Genomic DNA, 22206 nt, shown 5'->3' on the forward strand with positions numbered 1-22206 from the left:
AAGTTATGAGAGGGCAACAAAAAGTACTAAAAGAGCTTCTTAGACAGTTTCTCAGAAGTAAAGACGGGCTGAGGTCTTTGCAGTTTAACATCGAGGAACATTAATTTTGAAATTGTTCCACAATTTGTAAAGACTGAATACCTCATTATCTACAGTACATAATGTAATCGAAAGATTCAGAGAAACTGGTTGAAATCTCAGTGTGCAAGGGACAAGGCTGAAAATCAGTATTGGAAACCTGTGATCTTACGGCCCTCAGGCAGCACTACATTAAAAATGGGCATGATTCTGTCCTGGAAATCACTGCATGGGCTCAGAAACACTTCCAGAAATCACTGACTGTGAACACAGTTCGTTGTGCCTTCCACAAATGCAGGTTAAAGCTCTATGATTAAAGAAGAAGCCACATGTGAACATGATCAAGAAACACCGCTGTCTTCTCTGAGCCAAAACTCATTTAAACTGGACTGAGGCAAAGGGGAAAACTGTTCTGTGGTCAGACAAATTGAAATGTGAAGTTTGTTTTGGAAAACATGGTCACAGAGAGGAGAGAGACTGTCTGACTTTTTATCAGCACCCACTTCAGAAGCCTGCAGCGCTGATGGTACGGGGGTGAATTAGTGCCTCTGGAATTGGCAGCTTGCACATCTGGAAAGTCTCCATCAATGCTGAAAGGTTTATGCAGGTTTTAGAACAACATATGCTCCCATCTAGGTCACGTTTCTTTCAGGAAAGGCCTTGCACATTTCAGCAAGACAATGCTAAACTGCACACAGCATGGCTTTGTAGTTGAAGAGTCCGGGTGATGAACTGTTCTGCCTGCTTTCCAGACTATTCACCAGCTGAAAACATTTGGCACATTGTGAAATGAAAAATATGACACAGACCCAGGATTGTTGAACAGCTAGAATCCTCTATCAGACAAGAATGGGGCAGCATTCCTCTCCCAGAGGTCCAGCAGCTGCTCTCCTCAGTTCCCAGATGTTTACTGTTGTTAAAAGAAGAGGGGCTGCTACACAGTGGTAACCACGGGAGGGAAGGCGGCCAACTTTTTTGAGATGTGTTGCTGCCGTCAAACTCAAAATGAGCTGATATTTTTCTTATAATGCTACATTTTCTCAGTTTAAACATTTGATATTATTAAAATGTTTTGTGAGTAAAATGTGGTTTGCAAATCTTTACATTTCTGTTTTTATTTACATTTTATCTGTTTTTACCAACATTTTACACACCGTCCCAACTTTTCTGGAAGTGGGTTTACAGCTTTAAATTGATGCTGACTCATCAGTATGCTGATGCAGGATGTGGCATTTTGTACAATGATGCCATACTTCTTTTGGATTTAGTCCATCTCAGTGCCTGCTGTCTCATTATGTGGTCTCAGCTCTGTGATGTCGATCACTGCTCTGTGGGAGCCAGGCCATCTGTTGCAGGACTCCATGTTCTTTTTGTCATTCAAGGTTGTTCTTAATGACTCTGAAAGTGTGTGTGTGTTTGTGTTTGTGTGTGTGTGTGTGGGGGTGGGGGGGGGGGGGGGGTAATTAACTAAATGTTGATTTTGTTTGTGCAGGCAGGAAGTTGCAGTGCAAAATGTTAATATTGTGAGTCTGAGCTGCAGACATTAGCCTGTGGGTTAACCTGAATCCTGAGCAAAGTGGTAAATTGAACCACAGCTACACTAAGCTGGATGATAATTTTCCAAAACAATCAGTGACCCTAATGCAGGTCATTATGGATACTGAGAGCAGGTGTGGCGGGCTCATATATAAATATTATTTTTATTATGTGTTTAATTCAGGGTCGTGACCTCGTTTTCTTGTTATCAACTCAAATGAGTCAAAACCAGCTGTGATGGGCAAATAAAACACAACACCCGGGGCTCTTTGCTGTGTTCCTCAAACCGTTCATCAGCACGTTCGTGGTGTGGTGTTGCTGGGAGTACATTTTCCATAAAAGAGGGTATGCTTGATTTGCAACGCTGTTTAGCTGATACAAATCAAAGTAACATCTGCATGAATGCCAGAAACCTGAGCAGAACATTTATAAATAGTTAAATATGTTGATGTTATTCCCTTTACTTTTATTTTAATGTCGTATGTCAGTATTTATGCATGCAGAAAAGTAATCACAACATAATTTGTCCCAGTAATATGACAGGAAAGAACCTATTTGCCTGGTTTTCATGTTTCTATTTGCATTTATTAATCATAAAAAAAAAACATTTGACCTTGTCTCTTGACTTGTATTGTTTGGAAAGGCGCAGTCCTATGTCTCTTATTTAATTTCTGTCCCACCTGCTTCCATTGAATGCCATATGACAGACAAATTCTAGTGACTGCTTCCTGTTTCACTGTATTGACTGAGAGCCGTGCCTGCCCAGAAGCACGGCGTACTTTGTTCTAATGGTTTTTATATTTAGTCCATTACTACAAACTGTAGTAACGCTCTCACACGACATCCAAGGTCTGTGGTGGCTCTTATCAACGTTTATTTATTACCCACATAAGAGCCCACAGAAACTTGGCTGGACAGAAACGTAACACCAGTTTAGTTTGTGGAGACATAAATGTACACAAAGGAGTCACTCGAGTTCACCTTGATTTCAGGTTAATTGCCACATTTGGACTTCCTTGTGTTGAATGAGTCAGATGAACGCGAAGGAGTAAACATGAAGTCACAAAGACACTGAGTCAACAAAAGATCTGTTGACTCGCTGCAAATCATACAACTCTTCATCCTATGTTAGAAGAGTTCACAAAGAAATAACAGGCTTTGATCGTTACTGGACTCCAGATCAAATACACGCAATGATGCAAATTGAATTCCCAAAAAAGGCGTGATGCTGTGTAATAATATCAATATAAACAGAAAAGCTCCATAGTTTCCAAAGAAAACATCAAACGTAGAAACTGAGAAGCTGTGCTGCTGTTAGTAAAGTGCATTCTCAGCTTAAATGTGATGCCAGCAGCATGTTTTCAAAGGTGTCGGGTCAGGTGCAGTGTTTTAAAAAAAAAAAAAAAAAAAAAAAAAGTAATGGGGAAAAAGCTATGTAATGCTGAAAGACTCAAACATGATTATATGTACTTTGGTCTGACCAGTTAAATATGAAACTTTTTGAAATCATGGATGCTATTTGTTTTAAATAATGAGGAGTTGGACTGTGAAGCCTGTTTATCGGTGCACTGTTCAAAAGCCAGCATTCACAATGATACAGTTAGGGCCATAATTTGTTGAACAAATACACAAAGTTTGTAGTTTTGCTTCTGTGCACCACCACAGTGGATCTGAAATCAAACAAGGAGTTTAACAATGTGGGAATTTACATTAATTAACAAACAATTTAAATCTAAGGATTGTTTTTAATATTTGGATGAAACTCTTTTGCAGCTAGTGACAGTTTGCATTGGGTGATTATCGATTTGCACTGTGAAAGCTGTCCGATCAGTTTTGCAGCATTTAGTTGAATCTGAGCAGAGAGTACGGCCCTGTACCCTAAAGTTTATCCTGCTACTTCTACCAGCAGTCACATCATCAATGAACAATAGTGACCCGGTTCCACCGGCACCCATACATGTCCATGCAATAACACTGACTCCACCATGTTTCCGCTCATGAGCTGTCCCTCTGCTCCTCCATACTTTTCTCTTCACGTCATTCAGGCAGAAGTTAATCTTGGTTTCATCGGTCCAAAGAAACCTTTTCCAAACAGTGCCGCCTCTTTTAGATGTTTTTTGTCAAAGTTTAATCTGGTTATCTTATTCTGGAGTGTAACCAGTGGGTTACACCTTGTCTTATAAATCACGAGGGCATCTCTTGATTGATGTTTTTCTTAACCATGGAAATTCTGTCATCAGGCACTTTGGTTGCCATCTGTGGTCTTTCAGTGTTTGGTGTTGCTGAGCCGGCCGGTGTGTTCATTCTTTTTAAAGAATGTAGCAGATTGTTGATTTTGGCTACTCCTAAAGATTTTTCTCTGATAGGATTTAGTTTGTTTTTCCGGCCTAATGATGGCCTCCCTCAGTATCACTGGCATCTCTTTGGGCCTCAGATTTAAAATTACAGTAAAAAGCTATCAAATATAAATTCAACACTTGGAATCCCTTTTAGATTTTAGGTCTGCTTCATTTGCCTCAAAATAACAGAAGAGGCCTCACCTGCCCATCAAACTGTCGGTCTATTACTTTAAAACCTCTGAAAATGGGGGACTGTGTATAAAAATGGCTGCAGTACCCAAACAATTAATGCAGTGCTGTTGTTAAACTCCCTGAAATAAAGCTGAAAGTCTGCACTTCATCATATATTTGTTAGATTTAAAATCCACTGTGGTGGTGCACAGAGGCAACGCTGTAAAAATTGTGACTTTGGCCAGCAAGTTATAGGCCTAACACTGTGGAGATGCATTAATGGACATGGTATGGGGAACTTAGGTGGAGGCACCATTAATGCTGAACAACACAGTTTTTGGAAGAACATGTGCTGCACATGTTACATGTAGACCTGCACATACTACATTAAGCAAGTAGTACCTTGCTTAATGTAGTAAGATGATACAAACCACTCTTTCAGCAGAAGAAGATTTGGAGCATTATGAAGTGGAGAAATACAACTCTTGAAATCCCATATCAAGAAAAAGGAGGTCATGTGACACAATAGCAAACTTCCCTCAGCCCTCAATTTAAAAAAAAAAAAAAAAAACATACTTGCACGAGACTCTATTTATTCTTTTTTTTTTTCTTTTTCTTTTTTTTACGAGTGTATTTTTGTTTCAACATTTGATATTTCACGTTTGTGCTACAATGAAACCTGTGCTATAAATTGCATCCTCATTACTTTTATGTCTTTATATACATTTTACGCAACATCTCAACTTTTGTGAAAACCGCTACAGATGGAACTCGTCCACACACCTGGACAGTTGTTGCATAAAGTGTATGTAAATGTCCAAGCTTTCACAGCTGAATAATTAAGTAAATGTTTGTTTTTAAAGCGAAATGTCTGAAAGTTACGGATTGGTGTCTTAGAAGAACTGCTCCTTTTAACAGTTTTTGGGCTGCCTGAGGTTCCTGGAGGCTTTCTTCTTTTCCAGAACATTCTCATACTCTTCCATCGGTTCCCTAGATCCCAGACGTGTGTGCGTGTGTGTTGTTGTTGTTTGTTATGTAAGCTCTATTCTCACCATCAGAAAGAAATCTCCGGGGATGGAGACAGAAAAAGAGTGTGTCTTTTTCATTTAATCCTCACTTCCTGTATTAGGATTCTCAGAATGAGCATTAATGCAGAGTCAGCAGTGAGCAGGAAACTCACTTGCATAGTCTTACTATCATCACACACAGCTGTGTGCTGTTATAGGATGTTTTGCAGTCATGAGTAGTTGTGAGTGACAGACTGGTGTGCAGCTTATTTTGAAGGTGCATTAAGGGGGACTCACAGTAGCTCTTATTTGGTCTCCACCAACTCTCCAGACTACAATATCTGCTTTTTGCACCTTTTGTTTAGATTACAGCACCATCAGATGGACGTATCCCACTATTATTTGCTTTCTTTCACTCTTGGTAAACACACACATAATAATTAAGAATGAAAACCATCATTGTGATCACTAAAATGTATCAGCCAGTGTTTTATTTTTTTTAGGTGTTAAGAGGTGAGGGGATGTGAGTGAGCAGATCTGTGCTGTATTTCAGGTGATTACTGTTCACAGACAAAAGACAGAAGTCCGTGTTTTTATAACAGACTGATGAGTATTTAGACAGTGAGGGACAGCGGAGGGCAGAGAAAGCAGGAAGGTATGCAAGTCATCATCCTGTTAGAGATGAAACTGACAGCTTGACTTATACAACCCGAGGAGGAGGAAGGAGTGGCGCTGACGTCTGTGTTCAGTCCCAACACAAAGCTTTTTTTTTTTTTCTTTCTCAGAAAAGTTGTTGAATTCCAAATATTTACTTTTGTAAAACCAGTTTTTAAAAGAATCTACCAGTTCTATTTTAACAATAACAGTTTCTCTTCAATGAAGTTATTTGGCTACATGGCTACATCACTCCACCATTCACTGACTTCATTTCTGCTCATTTAATAAACACATATAGTGAGCTCTGTTTTAGAGCAAAGGCCAAACTCATGAGTCAACTTTCATCTGTAACAGGCTGGAATTACATTTCAGGGAGCTTTACTGAGTTGTTGGTCATGTCGCTGCTCTCCTCCAGTGTCACAGCTCTGGTGTTTGGCGAATATCCTCAGATTTTACTGCAGCAGGCTGCAGAAATCTACAGTTTTAAAGGCTTTTCCATTAAAAAAAAAACAAATCCCTCATCGCTTTGTAGCTGCTTGTACATCCTTTAAGAAAATGTCGTCTGTTCTGCTGAACATCTTTCTGCTGAAGCTGCAGATAGCAGCAGGGTCAGACTTTGACTTCCGCAACATGAATTCATGGCTACAGCCTGTCTTGTGCCAACAGTGCAGGCTGGTGGTCTTTCCTTTCGTTTTCTGCAGTTTTCTCTGAAGCACTTTAAGTTTGTTTTGTGTCTCTTTCTCAGGTCGTTTCCGTCAGATTGAAGTCTTGACAACAGTAGCAAACGAGTTGTTCCAGCTCTACAGTCAGGTTTCTGGACAGCCTATCCAACGCATCAGCACTAAGGATCAAGGTAATGATAACCACACAAAGTTCACTGAAGGACACTTTGAGTCTAGACCCGCTGAGAGGAGCAGAGTCATGTGCAAAGACTAATCTGACTTTTACTGGTCTGAAAAAAAAAGCCTGTGGAGGATGCTTATGATAAAATGCATTTAATAAATTACAGCAGGCTTGTTTAACTGAAGTCATCAGACTAGAGAGACTGATAAAAATCACAAGCTGAATAGTTGAGTAATCAGATACTTTGTCTTGAGAGTAAAAGTCCATATGATTTTGAGTCCTGTTTATTCAGGGATCATTTTAGACTAATTAGATGGCAGTTTTTTTTTTTTTGTTTTTTTTTTTTAAACTTCTTTAGAATGCAATGTTTTTACCATCACATTTGGGGCAAGAAGATGTTTGGCCAATATTTGTGTTGCTCCAAAGTGTCAGTGGTGTGGCTTTTTCTGATCTTTTTATATTCTGTGTCTCTCAGAAGGAGAGGGAGGAGAAGGAGGAGGAGGAAATGACACGCAGCCTGCCAAGAAGAAGATAAATACCGCCAAAATCCTCAAGAGAAGTATCAGCAAATTCAACCTGCTCCAGTCGGCCGCGGAGTCACCTGAAGGGCAAATGCCAAAGCAGCACACGCTAACCAACGGACACACAGCATCAGACGCACACACCGGTACAGAACAGGACAAATCCGGTACTAACTCTGACAGCCAGGCAGAGATGGTTAGCCCGAAACACGTCCGCAAGAAAGATAACTGTTCCCTGGCGACAGTTGCAGAGGAAGCTGGTGGTGACGGAGACACAGGTTGCCTAACAGATAACAGGTAACATTAGTTACTGCATATAAAACACTTTAAGTGGTGGGTGAACTATTCAGAACATTACTAATGGTTGGAAAACTGTGGTGCGGTGTTTAGGGCGTGGACTGCAAAAGGCAAATGTGAATTTTGGATTTTTGTAGGACAAAAGTTTGGTGATGTCATTGCGCTCTTTCACTATGAAGCCATTCTCTTGTTAATAGATGAAGTTTAGCATCTGTATGTGAGCAGATGTTGCTCTAAAACCTGTCGGTTTCATAGGCACTGATGCACCCTACTCCCATACCATCAGAGATGAATACTGATTACCGAAGTCAGATAGTCTGTCTCCTCTTTAGTCCGTGAGATGTGGCATCTTCTGACCACAGAAGAGTTTTCCGCTTTGGCTCAGAGAAGATGGCGGCAGTTCTGGATCATGTTCAAATGTGATTTCTTCTTTACATGATGGAGCTTTAACCTGCATTTGTAGAGGGCACGGTGAACTGTGTTCACAGATTTCTGGAAGTGTTTCTGGGTCCGTGCACTGATTTCCATGACACACACTTAATTTCTGTCATGTATGTATTGATGTTTGTTCTCACATTCTTTATAAAGTATGAAAGCTCCACTGGATGCTTGGATGCATGTGTCCAAAACTGTAGTACATGAGCTGCAGGAAGATCACTTGCATCAAGTCTAAATTTTGCTCAGAAGTCAAACTAATATAAATAACTGCTTATAGACAGTTTTCAGCTTAACTGCATCTGTTAAGTCTGTTTTTTTTTTTGCTGCTGACTAACTTCTAATGTCCCATCAGACCTGAGCAGCGCAGCAGTGAACCAGAACGTCGGCCAGAGTCAGCTGACCTTCAGTCAACCACTCGGAGAACAGAAGGGGAGGGAACTCGGGTGGTTAAAGAAGGAGAGACCTTAACCTCCACCACAGAGAAGGCTCCTCCCACCCTGGTCCCACCCCAGTTGGGCAAGCTTCGCACAGAAAACGCAGACTCTTTCGACATTGAGGAGGTACGGGTTTCTCCAGGGGTTCTTTATGCTGCTTTGGCCAAATCAGACGGTGACCTCTTCTCACGGGCGTGTTACAATGTTGTCACTAACTGCTTTTTAGCTATTTCTGTGTGTGTGAGATTCTTCCAGGTTCACAAAGCCATCCCACATGTATAGTGGGGAAAATTAAGTATTTCATACGCTGCTGATTTCTGCAAGTTTTCCCACCTACAAAGAATGGAGAAGTCTGTAATTTTTATCGTACGTACACTTCAACTAAAAATTTGTTTTTTTTTAAATCCAGAAAATGACATTATGATTTTTAAATAGGGCAGCACGGTGGCACAGTGGTTAGCACTGCTGCCTCACAGGTAGAAAACAATCTGGAAGGCCTGGGTTTGATTCCACCTTGGCCCAGGCCTCTCCCTCTCTCTGTGTGGGGTTCGCATGTCCTCCCCGTGCTTGTGTGGGTTTCCTCCGGGTGCTCCGGTTTCCTCTCACAGTCCAAAGACATGCACTTACTGGGGTTAGGTTAACTGGCTACTCTAAATTGCCCATAGGTGTGAATGAGAGCGTGAATGTGAGTGTGAAAGGTTGTTTGTCTCTCTGTGTTAGCCTTGTGACAGGCTGGTGACCTGTTCAGGGTGTACCCTGCCTCTCGCCCTATGACAGCTGGGATAGGCTCCAGCCCCCCCACAACCCTGAACAGGACAAGCAGAAGCGAATGGATGGATGGATTTTTAAATCAATTTGCATTTTATTGCACGAAATAAGTATTTGATACAATAGAAAAACAGAACTTAATATTTGGTACAGAAACCTTTGTTTGCAGGTTCAGAGGTCAGATTTTTCCTGTAGTTCTTGACCAAGTTTGCACTCACTGCAGCAGAGGTTTTGGTGCACTCTTCCATATAGATCTTCTCCAGATCTTTCAGGTTTCGGGGCTGTTGCAGGGCAACGTTGAGTTTCAGCTCCCTCCAAAGACTTTCTATTTGGTTCATGTCTGGAGACTGGCTAGGCCACTCCAGGACCTTGAAATGCTTCTTACGGAGCCACTCCTTAGTTGCCTTGGCTGTGTGTTTTGGGTCATTGTCATGTTGGAAGACCCAGTCACGACCCATCTTCAATCCTCTTACTGAAGGAAGGAGGTTGTTGGCCAAAATCTTGTGATAAATCACCCATCAATCCTCCCTTCAATGAAGTGCAGTCATCCTGTCCCCTTTTCCTTACCCCAAAGTATGATGTTTCCTCCCCCATGCTTCACGGTAGGGATGGTGTTTTTGGGGTTGTACTCATCCTCCTTCTTCCTCCAAACACGCAGAGTGGTGATACCAAAAAACGCTTTTGGTCTCATCTGACCACATGACCTTCTCCCATGCCTCCTTTGGATCATCCAGATGGTCATTGGCGAACTTCAAACAATCCTGGACATTCGCTGGCGTCAGCAGAGGGATCTTGTGTGCCCTGCAGGATTTTAATCCATAACGGTGTAGTGTGTTACTAACGGTCATCTTTGAGACTGTGGTCCCAGCAATCTTCAGGTCCCCCCATGTAGTTCTGGGCTGATTCCTGACCTTTGAACTTTACAAGCCAAACACACACATCCAGCAGTTAAAGGGGTGCAGGAACAAGGACGGTAGCAGGAGAAAAAGACAGGCCGCACACCGGAACGCTCCTGGGAAATAATTTAGTGTGATAGTACCTTCAAAACATAGTAAGGTTTCGGGCATCCATGCCAAGTCTGAAGAAGGGCATGGATGCCTGAAACCTTACTATGTTTTGAAGGTACTATCACACTAAATTATTTCCCAGGAGCGTTCCGGTGTGCAGCCTGTCTTTTTCTCCTGATTCCTGACCTTTCTCAGACTCATCCTTAACCCACAAGGTGAGATCTTGCATGGAGCCCCAGACTAAGGAAGATTAACAGTCATCCTGTGTTTCTTCCATTTTCCTCCAGTTGTTGCCTTCTCACAGAGCTGCTTGCCTATTGTCCTGTAGCCCATCTCAGCCTTGTGCAGGTCTACAATTTTGTCCCTAGTGTCCTTAAACAGCTCTTTGGTCTTGGGTATGATGGAGTGGTTGGAGTGTGATTGATTGTTTGGACAGGTGTCTTTTATACAGGTAACGAGTTCAAATAGGTGCAAATACAGGTAATTAGTGCAGAGTAGGAGGGCTACTTAAAGAAAAATGTAGAGTCAGAAGTCTGTAAGACAGTCTTGAAGACAGTAAAGTGAAAAATGGATGTCAAGTTGATGAAAACCATTGTGTGTCGGTCTTTGCAGCTCTAGGAAAATTAGCTTGTTGACACATGTTGCGTGAATCTGCTCAGTGATGAAGTAGTTTGTACAAAGCCTGGGCTTTTTTTTGGGGGGGGGGGGGGGTCAGCTCTTTCTTTCCCGTAACATTCAGTCTGTTTTTGTCGTGTAGATTCAGAGCAACGAAGACGAGGCTCTGCCACATCGGACATCCAGATCTGGAGGTGAGCTCTGACTTCAGTTTCTGAATGACCTCATCGTTTCACTTAGTTTCCTTTAAACAAACAGATGGTGTGTTTGCATTCAGTGCTTTTCAGCAAAATGTAAACATGTATTTTTGAGGTCTGATTGAATACTTTTTCTTTCTTGCCAAAGACGCATTTGAATAATATAAACATTTCATTGTTTAACTTTTTCTTTTTTTTTTCTTTTATTAACTTAAAAAATGCCATTTGGGAGAAATCCACTGCTGAAACCTCACTATCTTCAGCTCAAGATGTATTTGTTCTAATTGATTTCTGTGGACTTCACTCTGTCATTAACACCGTCACCCCTTTAACAAGGACTTTCTGTGCCCATTGTGAGCAGGCGACAAATTTACAGCAACCAGTTGTTCATCTCCTTAACCAGCCAGATTGAGTACATAAAACTATATATGGTGCAGTGGAGTTGCAAACCAAACAGTCCTATTGGCACTTCATCTGATAACCCTTAAAATATGTACTGTGATAAGATCTCATAGAAAAACATTGTGGAAAGTCCTAAAATATCTTTCATTATGAATGGGAAAACATTTTGTTAGGGCTTCTTAATTGATAAGATTTTGATCAGAATAGTAAAAGTCACATTTTAAATGCTTTATAGTAAAGCAAACCATAAAACAGTGCCGTGTCTTTAGTTGGAATCTTATCAGCATTTCAGCCTCTTGTAGCCCATCTTCATCTCCTTTGATCCACTTAAAAGCCTCGACTCTCTTTCCATCTTATGAATTGAGAATCATGTTCCCTTTATATATAGAATTCATCCACAGCCTCTTTCTGTGTGCCTTTAACCTGTTTCCAATGAATGATTCTGTGGTGCCACCTACAGGACAGATCGACTAATGCAGAAATAATTATAGGGCATTATTTCCCCTTACTGGTTTTCTTTTAGACCTCTCCAGGACAGTCAGTCAACAATCTGACAGCAGCGGCTTTGCAGAGGAGCCCTCTGCTGATTTCAACTACAACTTCAAGGTTGGTTTTATTTTATTTTATTTTTTTCAGTCTGTTTATGGCCCCTGACTTTAGGTTTAGTTATTTGAAGTGAATCATAAAAGTCCAGTAAAATTTTGCAGGAAGAGAGTCATCCCTGCAGCTGAATTAAACCTGACCTAGAAAGCTTATTTCATTCTCTGTTAAAGAAGAGCTACTTTAGTTGCCAAAGATACTCATGTGTCCTTCAGTAGAAATCAAATTCAGCAAGTAGGACTCAAGCACTCAGCGTGGTAAGTAAGTACCAGTATAAAATAAGGTACCCTGACTGAATAAAATAGCACTTGTGGTGACGGCGACTCCAACTGGACACCAAAGGGTGTACAAGGCAACGCATGTGTTGCTCAAACAATGGAAATTTTGAATTAGAAAGATTATTGCAGGGCTCCGGGGTGGCTCAGAGGTTGAGCAGGCGACCATATATGTATGCCGCGTGGTGGTGTGGGCAGCGCAGGTTCGAGTCCCGGCATGTCACTATTTCCTGCATGTATCTGTATCCCCTGTATCTCTCCCATTCCCCCTGCATCTCTCCTTCCAATTTCCTGTCACTCTCCACTGTTAATGAAGCCACTGTGGCCAAAAAAAAAAAAAAAAAATATATATATATATATATATATATATATAATTGCAGAGCACATATTGAAGTCAGATGTAGTCCCTTTAAATTTTAATTGTTTTGTAATGCACTATTTCATGTTTCTACTTCACTATATTTATTTGGCAGAGCCACTTTTTAGTCACACATTTTTAAATATATACATTTATTTTGGATTTAAATCTAATTTTTTTTTATAATCAGGTGCAGATGAGTAGTGACAGTTGTGACAGCGAGACCACGGTGACATCGCATCCTTCACAAGAGGTAACTACTCCCCTTGCAATGGACCAGCCAGCATTTGACCTGCCAGATGGCAGAGAGGAAGAGGCGGGGTCAGGTAGTGCTTCAGAGTCTGATGGGAGTAACAGCTCCAGGAAAGCCCACACGAATAAAGAGAGTCCAGAGCAAATTCCACAGTACACAGCTCACCATCTCCCCAGGATTAGGCCGACAGGAAGGCAGCAGGATGAAACCTTGGATGAGGAGGACGGCGAGAGAAGGGATCAGACTGAGCCAGAGCTAGAGCCTGGTCAGACTATGGTTACTGCAGAGCAAGAAACACATCCAGAATCAAAGGGCTCCCAGAATGATTCAGAAGAAGAACCACAGCACGCCAGGAACCCGACAGAGACTACAGCAGAGACAGATTCGCCCACAGAGAGTGCGAGTGCCCAAGTAGAACCTGTGTCCTTGGAGGATTCTGAAACTCTTTATCCTGTGGCTCCACCCTCTCCAGTCCTTAGTGCTCTCCACAGAGCAAAACAGATCACGCTGAACCGTACAGCTTCTCAGAGCAGTGAGGTGATGAAAACTCCAAAAATAGGACGAAGAAGACGTGACATCATCCCCATACAGAGGTCCTCCTCCCTGCCCTCTTCGCTCCTCTCGCCCTCCAGGATTGTATCATCTGTCAGGATCCAGTTTGGGCAAGGCCTAGTGTCCTGCACCCAGCCCAAGTACTCCTTCAAATATACCCCAGAGGCTGAGGACAAGAAAGACAAAGAGGAGGAGGAGGAAGCGGAAGGAGAGGAGGAAGAACAAGCCAACTGTCTGTCTACGCTGATCATAAATCCTGCCTCCTCATCTGGCTTCAACAAAAATCCACCAGCTACCTTCCCACCTAAGCCCATAGCTCCTCCTGATTGGCCCCAAGGAGTCAATGCCCATTCCTGGAGCACCCAGAGTGTTCCCGATTTCACATCCAATCAGCCTGGCCAGTTGCAGCAGAACATGAATGCCAACCAAAACCAGCAAAGTCTGAATCCAGGGGAGACTACATTCCCTAATTCTCACGCTTCAGCTCAATACCCTGGACCCAGCCCAAATCCTAGTCCCAGATTTAACTCCAGCCCTTCATATCCCTTCACTTTGAACCCTTCTTTGCCTTACTCCTCCCCTCTTCATCCATACAGTAGTCTTCCTAACCTCTTCCATCAGCACAACAGTTCACTGAACCGCCATTCTAGTCTAACCAGTCTCCACCAGCCTACAACTTCCCCAGGACCCCCACATGACAGCATGTCCAACTTGCATCAGCCCTCAGCAGCCATATCTCCCCACCGTCACTTGCATCCTGGATCCCCCATAATGCATCACCAGGGCTATAACCATCCATACAACCAGCCACCTTACCAGGTCACTCCTCAAGGCTCCCAATTTGCCTCACCCTACCTTAGTTACCAAGGTTACAACCCATACCTGCCCATCCCCCACCACATCAATCCCCATCTGACAATGGCCCCAGAACACGCTCTGCACCCAGGTTTGCCTCCTTCTGTTCTTGGCTTCCATCCAGGCCTGGGGTCGGCTCTTAGTCCAGGTCCCCACATCCACCCAGGGCCCCCTTATCCTGCTGCTTCAGGTCCAGGACCCGGCCAGAGCACCTCTAGCACAGAGATGCAGCTAAGGAAAGTCCTGCATGATATCCGGGGAACAGTCCAGAGTCTGGTCAGTGTTCTTCAATAACTGTAATTTAGTAACCCTTTCTATAGTTCTACTTGTTATGCTGTTTCTCAGTTGCTATGTTGATATCTCTGTCCTCTCCATCTAGAACCGAGCCGATACTCCCGACTCGTTCAGTGACCCCAGAGCAGTTCTGCCCAGCCACCAGGTACTGTCACCTCATCTGATGTCTGTGGGGGTTTTGTTTTGTTTTGTTTTTTGTTATGCTGTGTTGTGTTTGTGACATTTGTGTTAAATCCAGCAATGCTTGTTCCTGGATCTATAGCCTACAATATTTAAATTTAGCTTTTCTGTTCCTGTGAAAGCAGCAAGTGTTTTTTAGTGACTCATTATTTACATGTGAGGACCGGGTGCTCCATATTTACATATTTTCCACTGCATCAGCTGAAAATGTACAGACTCTTAGTTCTGAGCATGTGTTCTTCCAACCAGGAAGCACTGGAGTGGCCTGTTGTCACTACCGATAAATGTGTGTTTCACTTTGTGTCTGTCTCTTTTTTTTCAGTCTTTGGCAGAGTTTCAGCAGAAGAGGCGGAGCCTGAACTTGTTCCGCAGTCAGATGATGGATCTAGAGCTGGCAATCATCCGACAGCAGGCTCCGGTCTACAGTCACCTGAGCCCTGCTGACAGGTGACTCATAAAAGCAAACAGATATGTGACAGTATCATGACACTACAATGCAAAGCAAACCTGGAGTGTGTGTTTACCTGTGTTTATTTGCAGGCTGGAGTTGGAGCAGCTTCAATCTCTGAGGTCAGCAGTCAGAGAGGAACTGCAGGAGCTCGAACAACAGCTGGAAGACAGACTGATGGAGCTGACACACCGCACGCAGCACAGAGTAAATGCACATCAGAGGATAGTCATCTGTCTCTGTGGTTGGGGGAGAGAGCCAGAGATTGTTCTGAGAGGAAAAGGCAGGAGGTTCTTTATATCCCTTTTTTTGTAATACCGTCACTGTTCTCTTCCACAGGGTCTTCATAGAGACTACAGTGTTGAAAGTCTCTCCACTGCCTCTGCGTTGAGAGCCATGGAGCCGGTCTGCGCGCACACACACACACACGCACACATGTTTGTTACATAAAGCTAAAAATATTAATGTCTTAACCTTTTCCTGCCTGTCTTTCCTCTTTGACCAGGTGTCAGAACTCCTCAGAGAGCAGCTCTTCCTCCAGTCAGAGCTCAGCTCCGACCACCACTCCTCCTGCACAAACCCCTCCCCCAGGTCAACCAGTCCGGTAAGAGGAGATCATGGAGGAGGAGGAGATAGCAAACAGAGTCAAGGAGTGTATAGAGCATCAATCAGTATAACCCCTGCTCCCCCTCCTCGGCCCAACACACACACTGAGGAAAGAGATGAGGAAGAGCGGGCCAGTGACGGAGCAGCAGGACGAGCTAGCAGAGGAGAAGCACCAGAGATGGAGGAGGGAGCAGTGGGGGAAGTCAGAATAGACAACCTGCAGCAACTCATCAGAGAGGTAACAGTTTATAACAATTTATTTTATAGATCCTAGGCATGCTTTAGGTCACCAAATTAATTTGTAGCTCAAGGCACTTTGGATTTCCTGCCCAACATATTGTTGCTCTACTCTATAAAGCACAAGGACCAGGTATGCAAACTATGTCGCTGACTCAGAGTGTTGCTACATCTGTTATTATGTTTATAGTGGAAACCATTTACAAATACAACCAGGGGAAAAAAAGATAATTTTGGGGGGGAAATATTAAAGGTTGTTACAGCTGCTCATAGGCCTCCACAGAGAATGGAATTGTACTCCCAACTTAACAAGGATTAACAAATATTGATTAAACAATTAAGCAATTCATGAATGTGTTGGCAGATGTGAAGTGCATGTTGTACATACAAAGCCAAACCATAATGACAATGCAAACAAAACAAACTGAGCAAGGCACATGGCGTGGAGACGGTGCCTCCATGTCACAGGACGAGAGCAGCCTCAGATATATAGGTGGGTTTTAAATAGTCCTTTGGAGCACAAGCCAGGCATTACATGTAATCTCCTGCATCTCAACATTGTGTAATAAAAAAAATTTTAAAAAACCTGAAGAAGTCAATATAACTTTAACTATAAAATTCGGATTAGCAGGGGATGAATCACATTATATAACACACGTCTGACAGACTATAAAATGAGAAGTAAATTTAAACAAAAGTCTTGTTTTTCTGTTTATAACGATGCAATTCACAGAGAAAAGCAGAAAATTTTGTCACTTAAAATGCTGGAACTAGAGAACAGGTACAAAAAGCTGCTTTTGTTTAATTTGCTGCCTCCTAACTCCATACTTGGCTCACAGGTCCATTTTAGCCCCCTGAAGGTTCTCATCTATATCAGATATCAGACCATCAGGTTGCCTAGTAATCACCTAGCAGCAGGCAAAAATGAACCATTTTTGCAACACTTATAAAACGTCGTATCGTTTTCATTTCTCTTTCCTTTGCACTGACTCTGCCCACAGTTATACCCCGAATCTGAAGACAAGAATCTGAGCAAACGGGTCAGGTTTTTAAGCAGTTTCACTACTTCTGTCTCTTGTTTTCCAGATTCGTGAGAGCGTGGCGCAAGAGGTGCGACGGGAGATCTACAGCGAGCTAATGGCTGCTGTTTCACCACGGCTCTCTGCCAGGCAACCCCCCCCGTAGTCACAAACAGCAGAACACTGCCCCTTTCAACTCCAGCCTTAGTAACCACAGCCTGAGAGACACCACTGTCTGTCTGTATCACTGTATAGCTGCGTAACACTGTGGAACACAATGTGTGTCTGGTACACTGTACGTCTGTAACACTGATGATGAAATATCACTTGTATGTGAATAGCCCCGCGCTCACCTGGTTCCATCTACGGCAGTGGGTTGACGCTTCTGGGCAATGCCAGCCTGGACGAGGCTGTCACCCAGAGACATCAGCGACGATTGTCCTCTTTGTGTCACGTCCCTTCTTCCCTTTCTGTGATCAAACACCAGGCGTACCTAACCGCTACCACTGCCACTAGTACTAGTTATACTTCTTACACCTGCCAGTATCACCACTACTAATCCCATTTCTGTCAGATCACCCCTGATACCAGTAAAAAAAAAAAAAATGGATGACACTAGCATTCCACTCCACTCCACACCCACAGCACAACAACAACAAAAGGATCTGCTGCCAGATCCCAGAGTTCATGCCCTCATGGCTCAGAGCTGTTTTTGATGTTAGGCAGATGGTTTTAATGGAGTGGCTGCTTGGTGTATCTCCTCTCATCTTACTTTCTTTTATTTTTAAGCTCTGGAATTTTGATATGTCTCTGGAATTTGTGCTTCTAGTCCACGATGAGCATTAATTTAATTTAATTTGTGCTGATCACAGCAAATAAAAATGACATTAATAAATCTGAAACAGGAGCAGCGCCTTGGTTACTCAGAATTCTCCATGGACTTCTATTAGGAATAATTTATCAGTTGTGAAAATGATGTAAAAACAGGTGAAATACAGGAACTCTGGGCATTATGCATTTGAGTATTTTCACATTTTCAGTTTCAAAGAGCCCCTGTTATTTTCATAATATAGACTCATTTTCAGGATTTATAGTAGATCTTTTTTTAACTTAAAGTAAAAAAAAAAAAGCATTATTTTTTTATGCATTATATTTTATATATGATATAGTATTTAATCATTCTGCACATGGATTCACTGTCTGAAATGTTCCCAGCTGCTCATTTTAGCTGCAGACGAGCTGTCAGAGAGGCGTTAGGCCAGTGTGTTACATAGTGACATAGATGTGTAACAGAACAACAGCCTGGGCTACAGATGTGTGAAATTTGGCCTTTGTAACTTTCCAAACTTTTTACACTCTCACTAAAGCTATATTACAGACCTACAGGAAAGGTGGGGAGAAACAAGAATAATAGGGGCACTTTTAGCATTTCAGTCATGGGCTGTTTAGCAATATGTAACATAATTCAATAATAAATGGACCCAGTCCTGTGTGCAAACACTTTTGAAGAGCAGTTGCTGCCTTCACTAACTTTGACTCTGTTTCACTTTATTTCCACATCGTGGAGCTGCCTTCTGTTTTATCTGCTGGGCGCTTTAAACGCCCTCAAAACAAAACCTTTTAAATGCTTCTTAATGCTGTGAACGCCACAGATGAAACTCTTTGGTCCTGCACAGTGTGGGGCTGGAGGCTGAAAGTAGATATTTGTCTTAAAAAAACTTTTTTTTTTTTCTTTTATTAATTGAATTTGGCAGAATTGAGCCTTAAAAACAAGACGAGTACCTTAATCATCCATTAAGCTATGCACTGTTAGAAATAGTAAGGCCTTGCATTCCCTAATCTTTAATAAGAGTGCTGCTGGGCAAACTGAGCTTTTTCTCCTTAAAATTACTCATTCTGTGCACATTTCACCTTGACTGCTTAAAGAGGGGTTTAAAGTAGACATTTAAGGGTTTATGATGCATCATCAGCACATCCATCATCATCATCATCCTGCTTCTCTTCTTTCTGTCAGTTTGTGTGTTGCCTCCTGCTCGTCAGATTGTCAATCAGTGGAACAGCTTATTTCAAATCAGAATATATTTTTATATTATAGTTTGAAGTCAGACTACACTGGGCTTAAAAGCTCAAAGGTGTTACCAATGGATAACCTGTGGTCACCAAAACTATCAGTGCAATAACAGGTGCAAGACCTGTTAGCGTGTCTATAAACATGCTGTCGTGGCCTTTAGACATTTTTAAAAAAAATATTATCTGCCCAGTCTTCCAGTCTGTGTGCTAAGCTAAGCTGAAGCATCCTGAAAAATTGGGAAAGTCTTTGCTTCACTTGTGTTTTATGTTGGTTGTGCTGGAGCAGGTGATGAGGTCAGCATGCAGGGTCGTGAGGTGCTGAGGTTTAGACGACAGATTTCTGTAAGTTGTCATGGGGACAGCGATGATGATGATATGGAGGAAGATGATGTAACGACAAGTCAGAGGGAAGAGCTTAGCGAGCTTTCGCTGCATCAGCATGTTGGTTTCACTCGTTTGATAATGTGAACATACTTTTTGATCTTATGGAGCTTATTTCTCGGTGAACTGTCAATAAACTCCTGAGATTTCAGATCCACTTTAGTGCTAACCGCATGTCTTAAAACAGGTAAATCTGAAACTTGCTCCTTTTATTCTGAGAAATTTGAATCTCTGGTTGATCACAGAAGCATTAATTACCTGTTGGGCTTTAGTGCTAGAAAAGAGAGGTTCACTATGTTCTCAGCTTTCTGCACGCACCATTAATTATTGATGAATACAAATGTAAATGTGGTAGCTGTAAATGTGTTTAAGGCAGACACGTCCTACACATTCGTTTTTTGTTCTTGGGGCTTTTTTTTTTTTTTTTTTTTTTTTTTTATTCATGTTTTGGGATTTATGATCTTCTCATGATTATTTTTGAAAACTTTGCATTAGGCCTGAAATTATGTCCTGAAAGCCGATCTTCTGTGAGTATGAATGTTTGTTCTTAATCTTTGGAAACAAGGTGCACTTCCTAGTCATGTGGCGCTTTCAGACGCATTCAACAGTTGTCATCAAGCACATGGCTCAGATGTTGTCATGTGACATGATTCGCAGGTATTAATGAGACTTTTGTCCTCTAATTCTCTTCAGACTTTACTGAATTTGTCATTGTAGAAAACTTCCTCCTTGCTCACTGATCAGACTGCTCTGCAGGAACAGTTTTTTACTGATCTCAAATCCTTCTCACACCTCTAATTTCATATTAATGCCAAACTGTGGGCGTCTACTAATTTCTGTTAATGTCTGATAATTATGTGTATTTTGTACTGATGTCTTAAATGGGATGTAAGGAGGGGACACTATAGAAATGAGAAAATAAAGATGTATTTATTTTCAGTACAGAGGAGTGCTGTAGTGTGTGTTTGTGTGTATGCACATCAGAAGGATGCCATAAATGCAGAGTCTTTACACAGTTAGGCCCATAAGACTCATTTTCTGTAATTTTGCCTCCACTGCAGTGGACTCGAAATCAAACAACTGAGATGTGATAAGAGTGCAGACTCTCAGCTTTAATTCAAAGGGTTTTACAAAAAAATTTGCATGAACTGTTTGGAAATTACAGCCATTTTTACACACAGTCCCCGACAATTAATTGGACAACTGACATGCAGTTTGAGAGCTGAGGTCTGTTCCCTTTTTGTTTTATGACAAATGAACCAGACACAATATCTGAAGTGTTGAATTTGTATTTTAAATATTTGTACTGTAATTTTAAATGTGAGGTCCAAAGAGATTTCAGTGCAAGTGAAGGGAGGACACCATTAGGCTGAAATGAAGGCAAAATCTGGTGCACAGTTAAAAATGTATCCACTGGCCAGCTCCGCAACACTGAATGGCCTGAAAGACCACAGAAGGCAACCAAAGTGCATGATGCAACTTCACAACATCTTATCAAGTCAAGTACACTTGTAGGAGGTAGGTGTATCATTGCCAAAATCTACAATCAAGAGACACCTTCATGAATGGAAAGACAGAAAGTTTACAATAAGGTGCAAACCACTGATTACGCTCAAGAACAAGACACCAGATTAGACTTTGTTAGAAACCATATTAAAAAAAAAAACCCTGCACAGTCCATAAAAATGTATTTGGACAGATGAGGCCAAGATGAACTTGTACCAGAATTACAGGAAGAGGAAAGCATGGAGAAAGTTAAAAAGCTTATGATCCAAAGTGTACCATCTGTCAAATGTGGTGGAGGTAATGTTATGACATGGACATGTATGGGTGCCAGTGGAACCGAGCCTGTTTACTGATGATGTGCTGATAGAAGCAGCAGGATGAATTGTGTACAGGCCTGTACTCTCAGCTCAGATTCAGCCAAATGATGCAAAACTGATCAGACAGCACTTCACAGTCCAAATGGTTAATGACCCAAAGAAAACTGCAAAAGCAACTCAAGAGTTTCTCAAGGTAAAGAAACGAGATATTCTTTGTTGGCTGTCAGTCAACTGATCTCAATCCAGCAGAGCAGCTTTTGGTGATGTCCATGGGTCCTAGACTTCAGGCAGCCATTGACAGAAAGGATTTTCAACTATTAAAGACAACCTTTATACACTGCTCAAAAAAATAAAGGGAACACTTAAACTACACAATATAACTCCAAATAAATCAAACGTCTGTGAAATCAAACTGTCCACTTAGGAAGCAACACTGATTGACAATCAATTTCACATGCTGTTGTGCAAATGGAATAGACAACAGGTGGAAATTATTGGCAATTAGCAAGAGACACTCAATAAAGGAGTGGTTCTGCAGGTGGGGACCACAGACCACTTCTCAGTACCTATGCTTTCTGGCTGATGTTTTGGTCACTTTTGAATGTTGGTGGTGCGTTCACACTCGTGGTAGCATGAGATGGACTCCACAACCCACACAAGTGGTTCAGGTAGTGCAGCTCATCCAGGATGGCACATCAATGCGAGCTGTGGCAAGAAGGTTTGTTGTGTCTGTCAGCGTAGTGTCCAGAGGCTGGAGGCGCTACCAGGAGACGTGGAGGAGGTCGTAGGACGGCAACAACCCAGCAGCAGGACCGCTACCTCTGCCTTTGTGCAAGGAGGAACAGGAGGAGCACTTCCAGAGCCCTGCAAAATGACCTCCAGCAGGCCACAAATGTGCATGTGTCTGCACAGACGGTTAGAAACCGACTCCATGAGGATGGTATG

At 42.2% G+C, this 22206-nt stretch overlaps 1 protein-coding gene across 2 annotated transcripts in view; it reads left to right on the forward strand.

Moving 5' to 3' along the window:
* Positions 1–19844, forward strand: part of itprid2 (ITPR interacting domain containing 2) — a 44927-nt gene extending 25083 nt beyond the window's left edge. The window contains exons 11-22 of one of the 2 annotated variants that reach the window (XM_030758560.1): positions 6534–6641; positions 7107–7449; positions 8240–8447; positions 10854–10905; positions 11834–11916; positions 12734–14479; positions 14583–14642; positions 15000–15124; positions 15218–15332; positions 15465–15530; positions 15631–15969; positions 17055–19844. In XM_030758560.1, coding sequence (XP_030614420.1) covers positions 6534–6641; positions 7107–7449; positions 8240–8447; positions 10854–10905; positions 11834–11916; positions 12734–14479; positions 14583–14642; positions 15000–15124; positions 15218–15332; positions 15465–15530; positions 15631–15969; positions 17055–17153 — 3344 coding nt within the window. In that variant the 3' untranslated portion in view covers positions 17154–19844. The remainder of the gene's footprint in view (positions 1–6533; positions 6642–7106; positions 7450–8239; positions 8448–10853; positions 10906–11833; positions 11917–12733; positions 14480–14582; positions 14643–14999; positions 15125–15217; positions 15333–15464; positions 15531–15630; positions 15970–17054) is intronic. The other variant, XM_030758561.1, reaches the window with a different exon arrangement.
* The last annotated feature ends 2362 nt before the right edge of the window (positions 19845–22206 follow it).

Source organism: Archocentrus centrarchus, chromosome 21, assembly GCF_007364275.1.
Source record: "Archocentrus centrarchus isolate MPI-CPG fArcCen1 chromosome 21, fArcCen1, whole genome shotgun sequence".
NCBI lineage: Eukaryota > Metazoa > Chordata > Actinopteri > Cichliformes > Cichlidae > Archocentrus > Archocentrus centrarchus.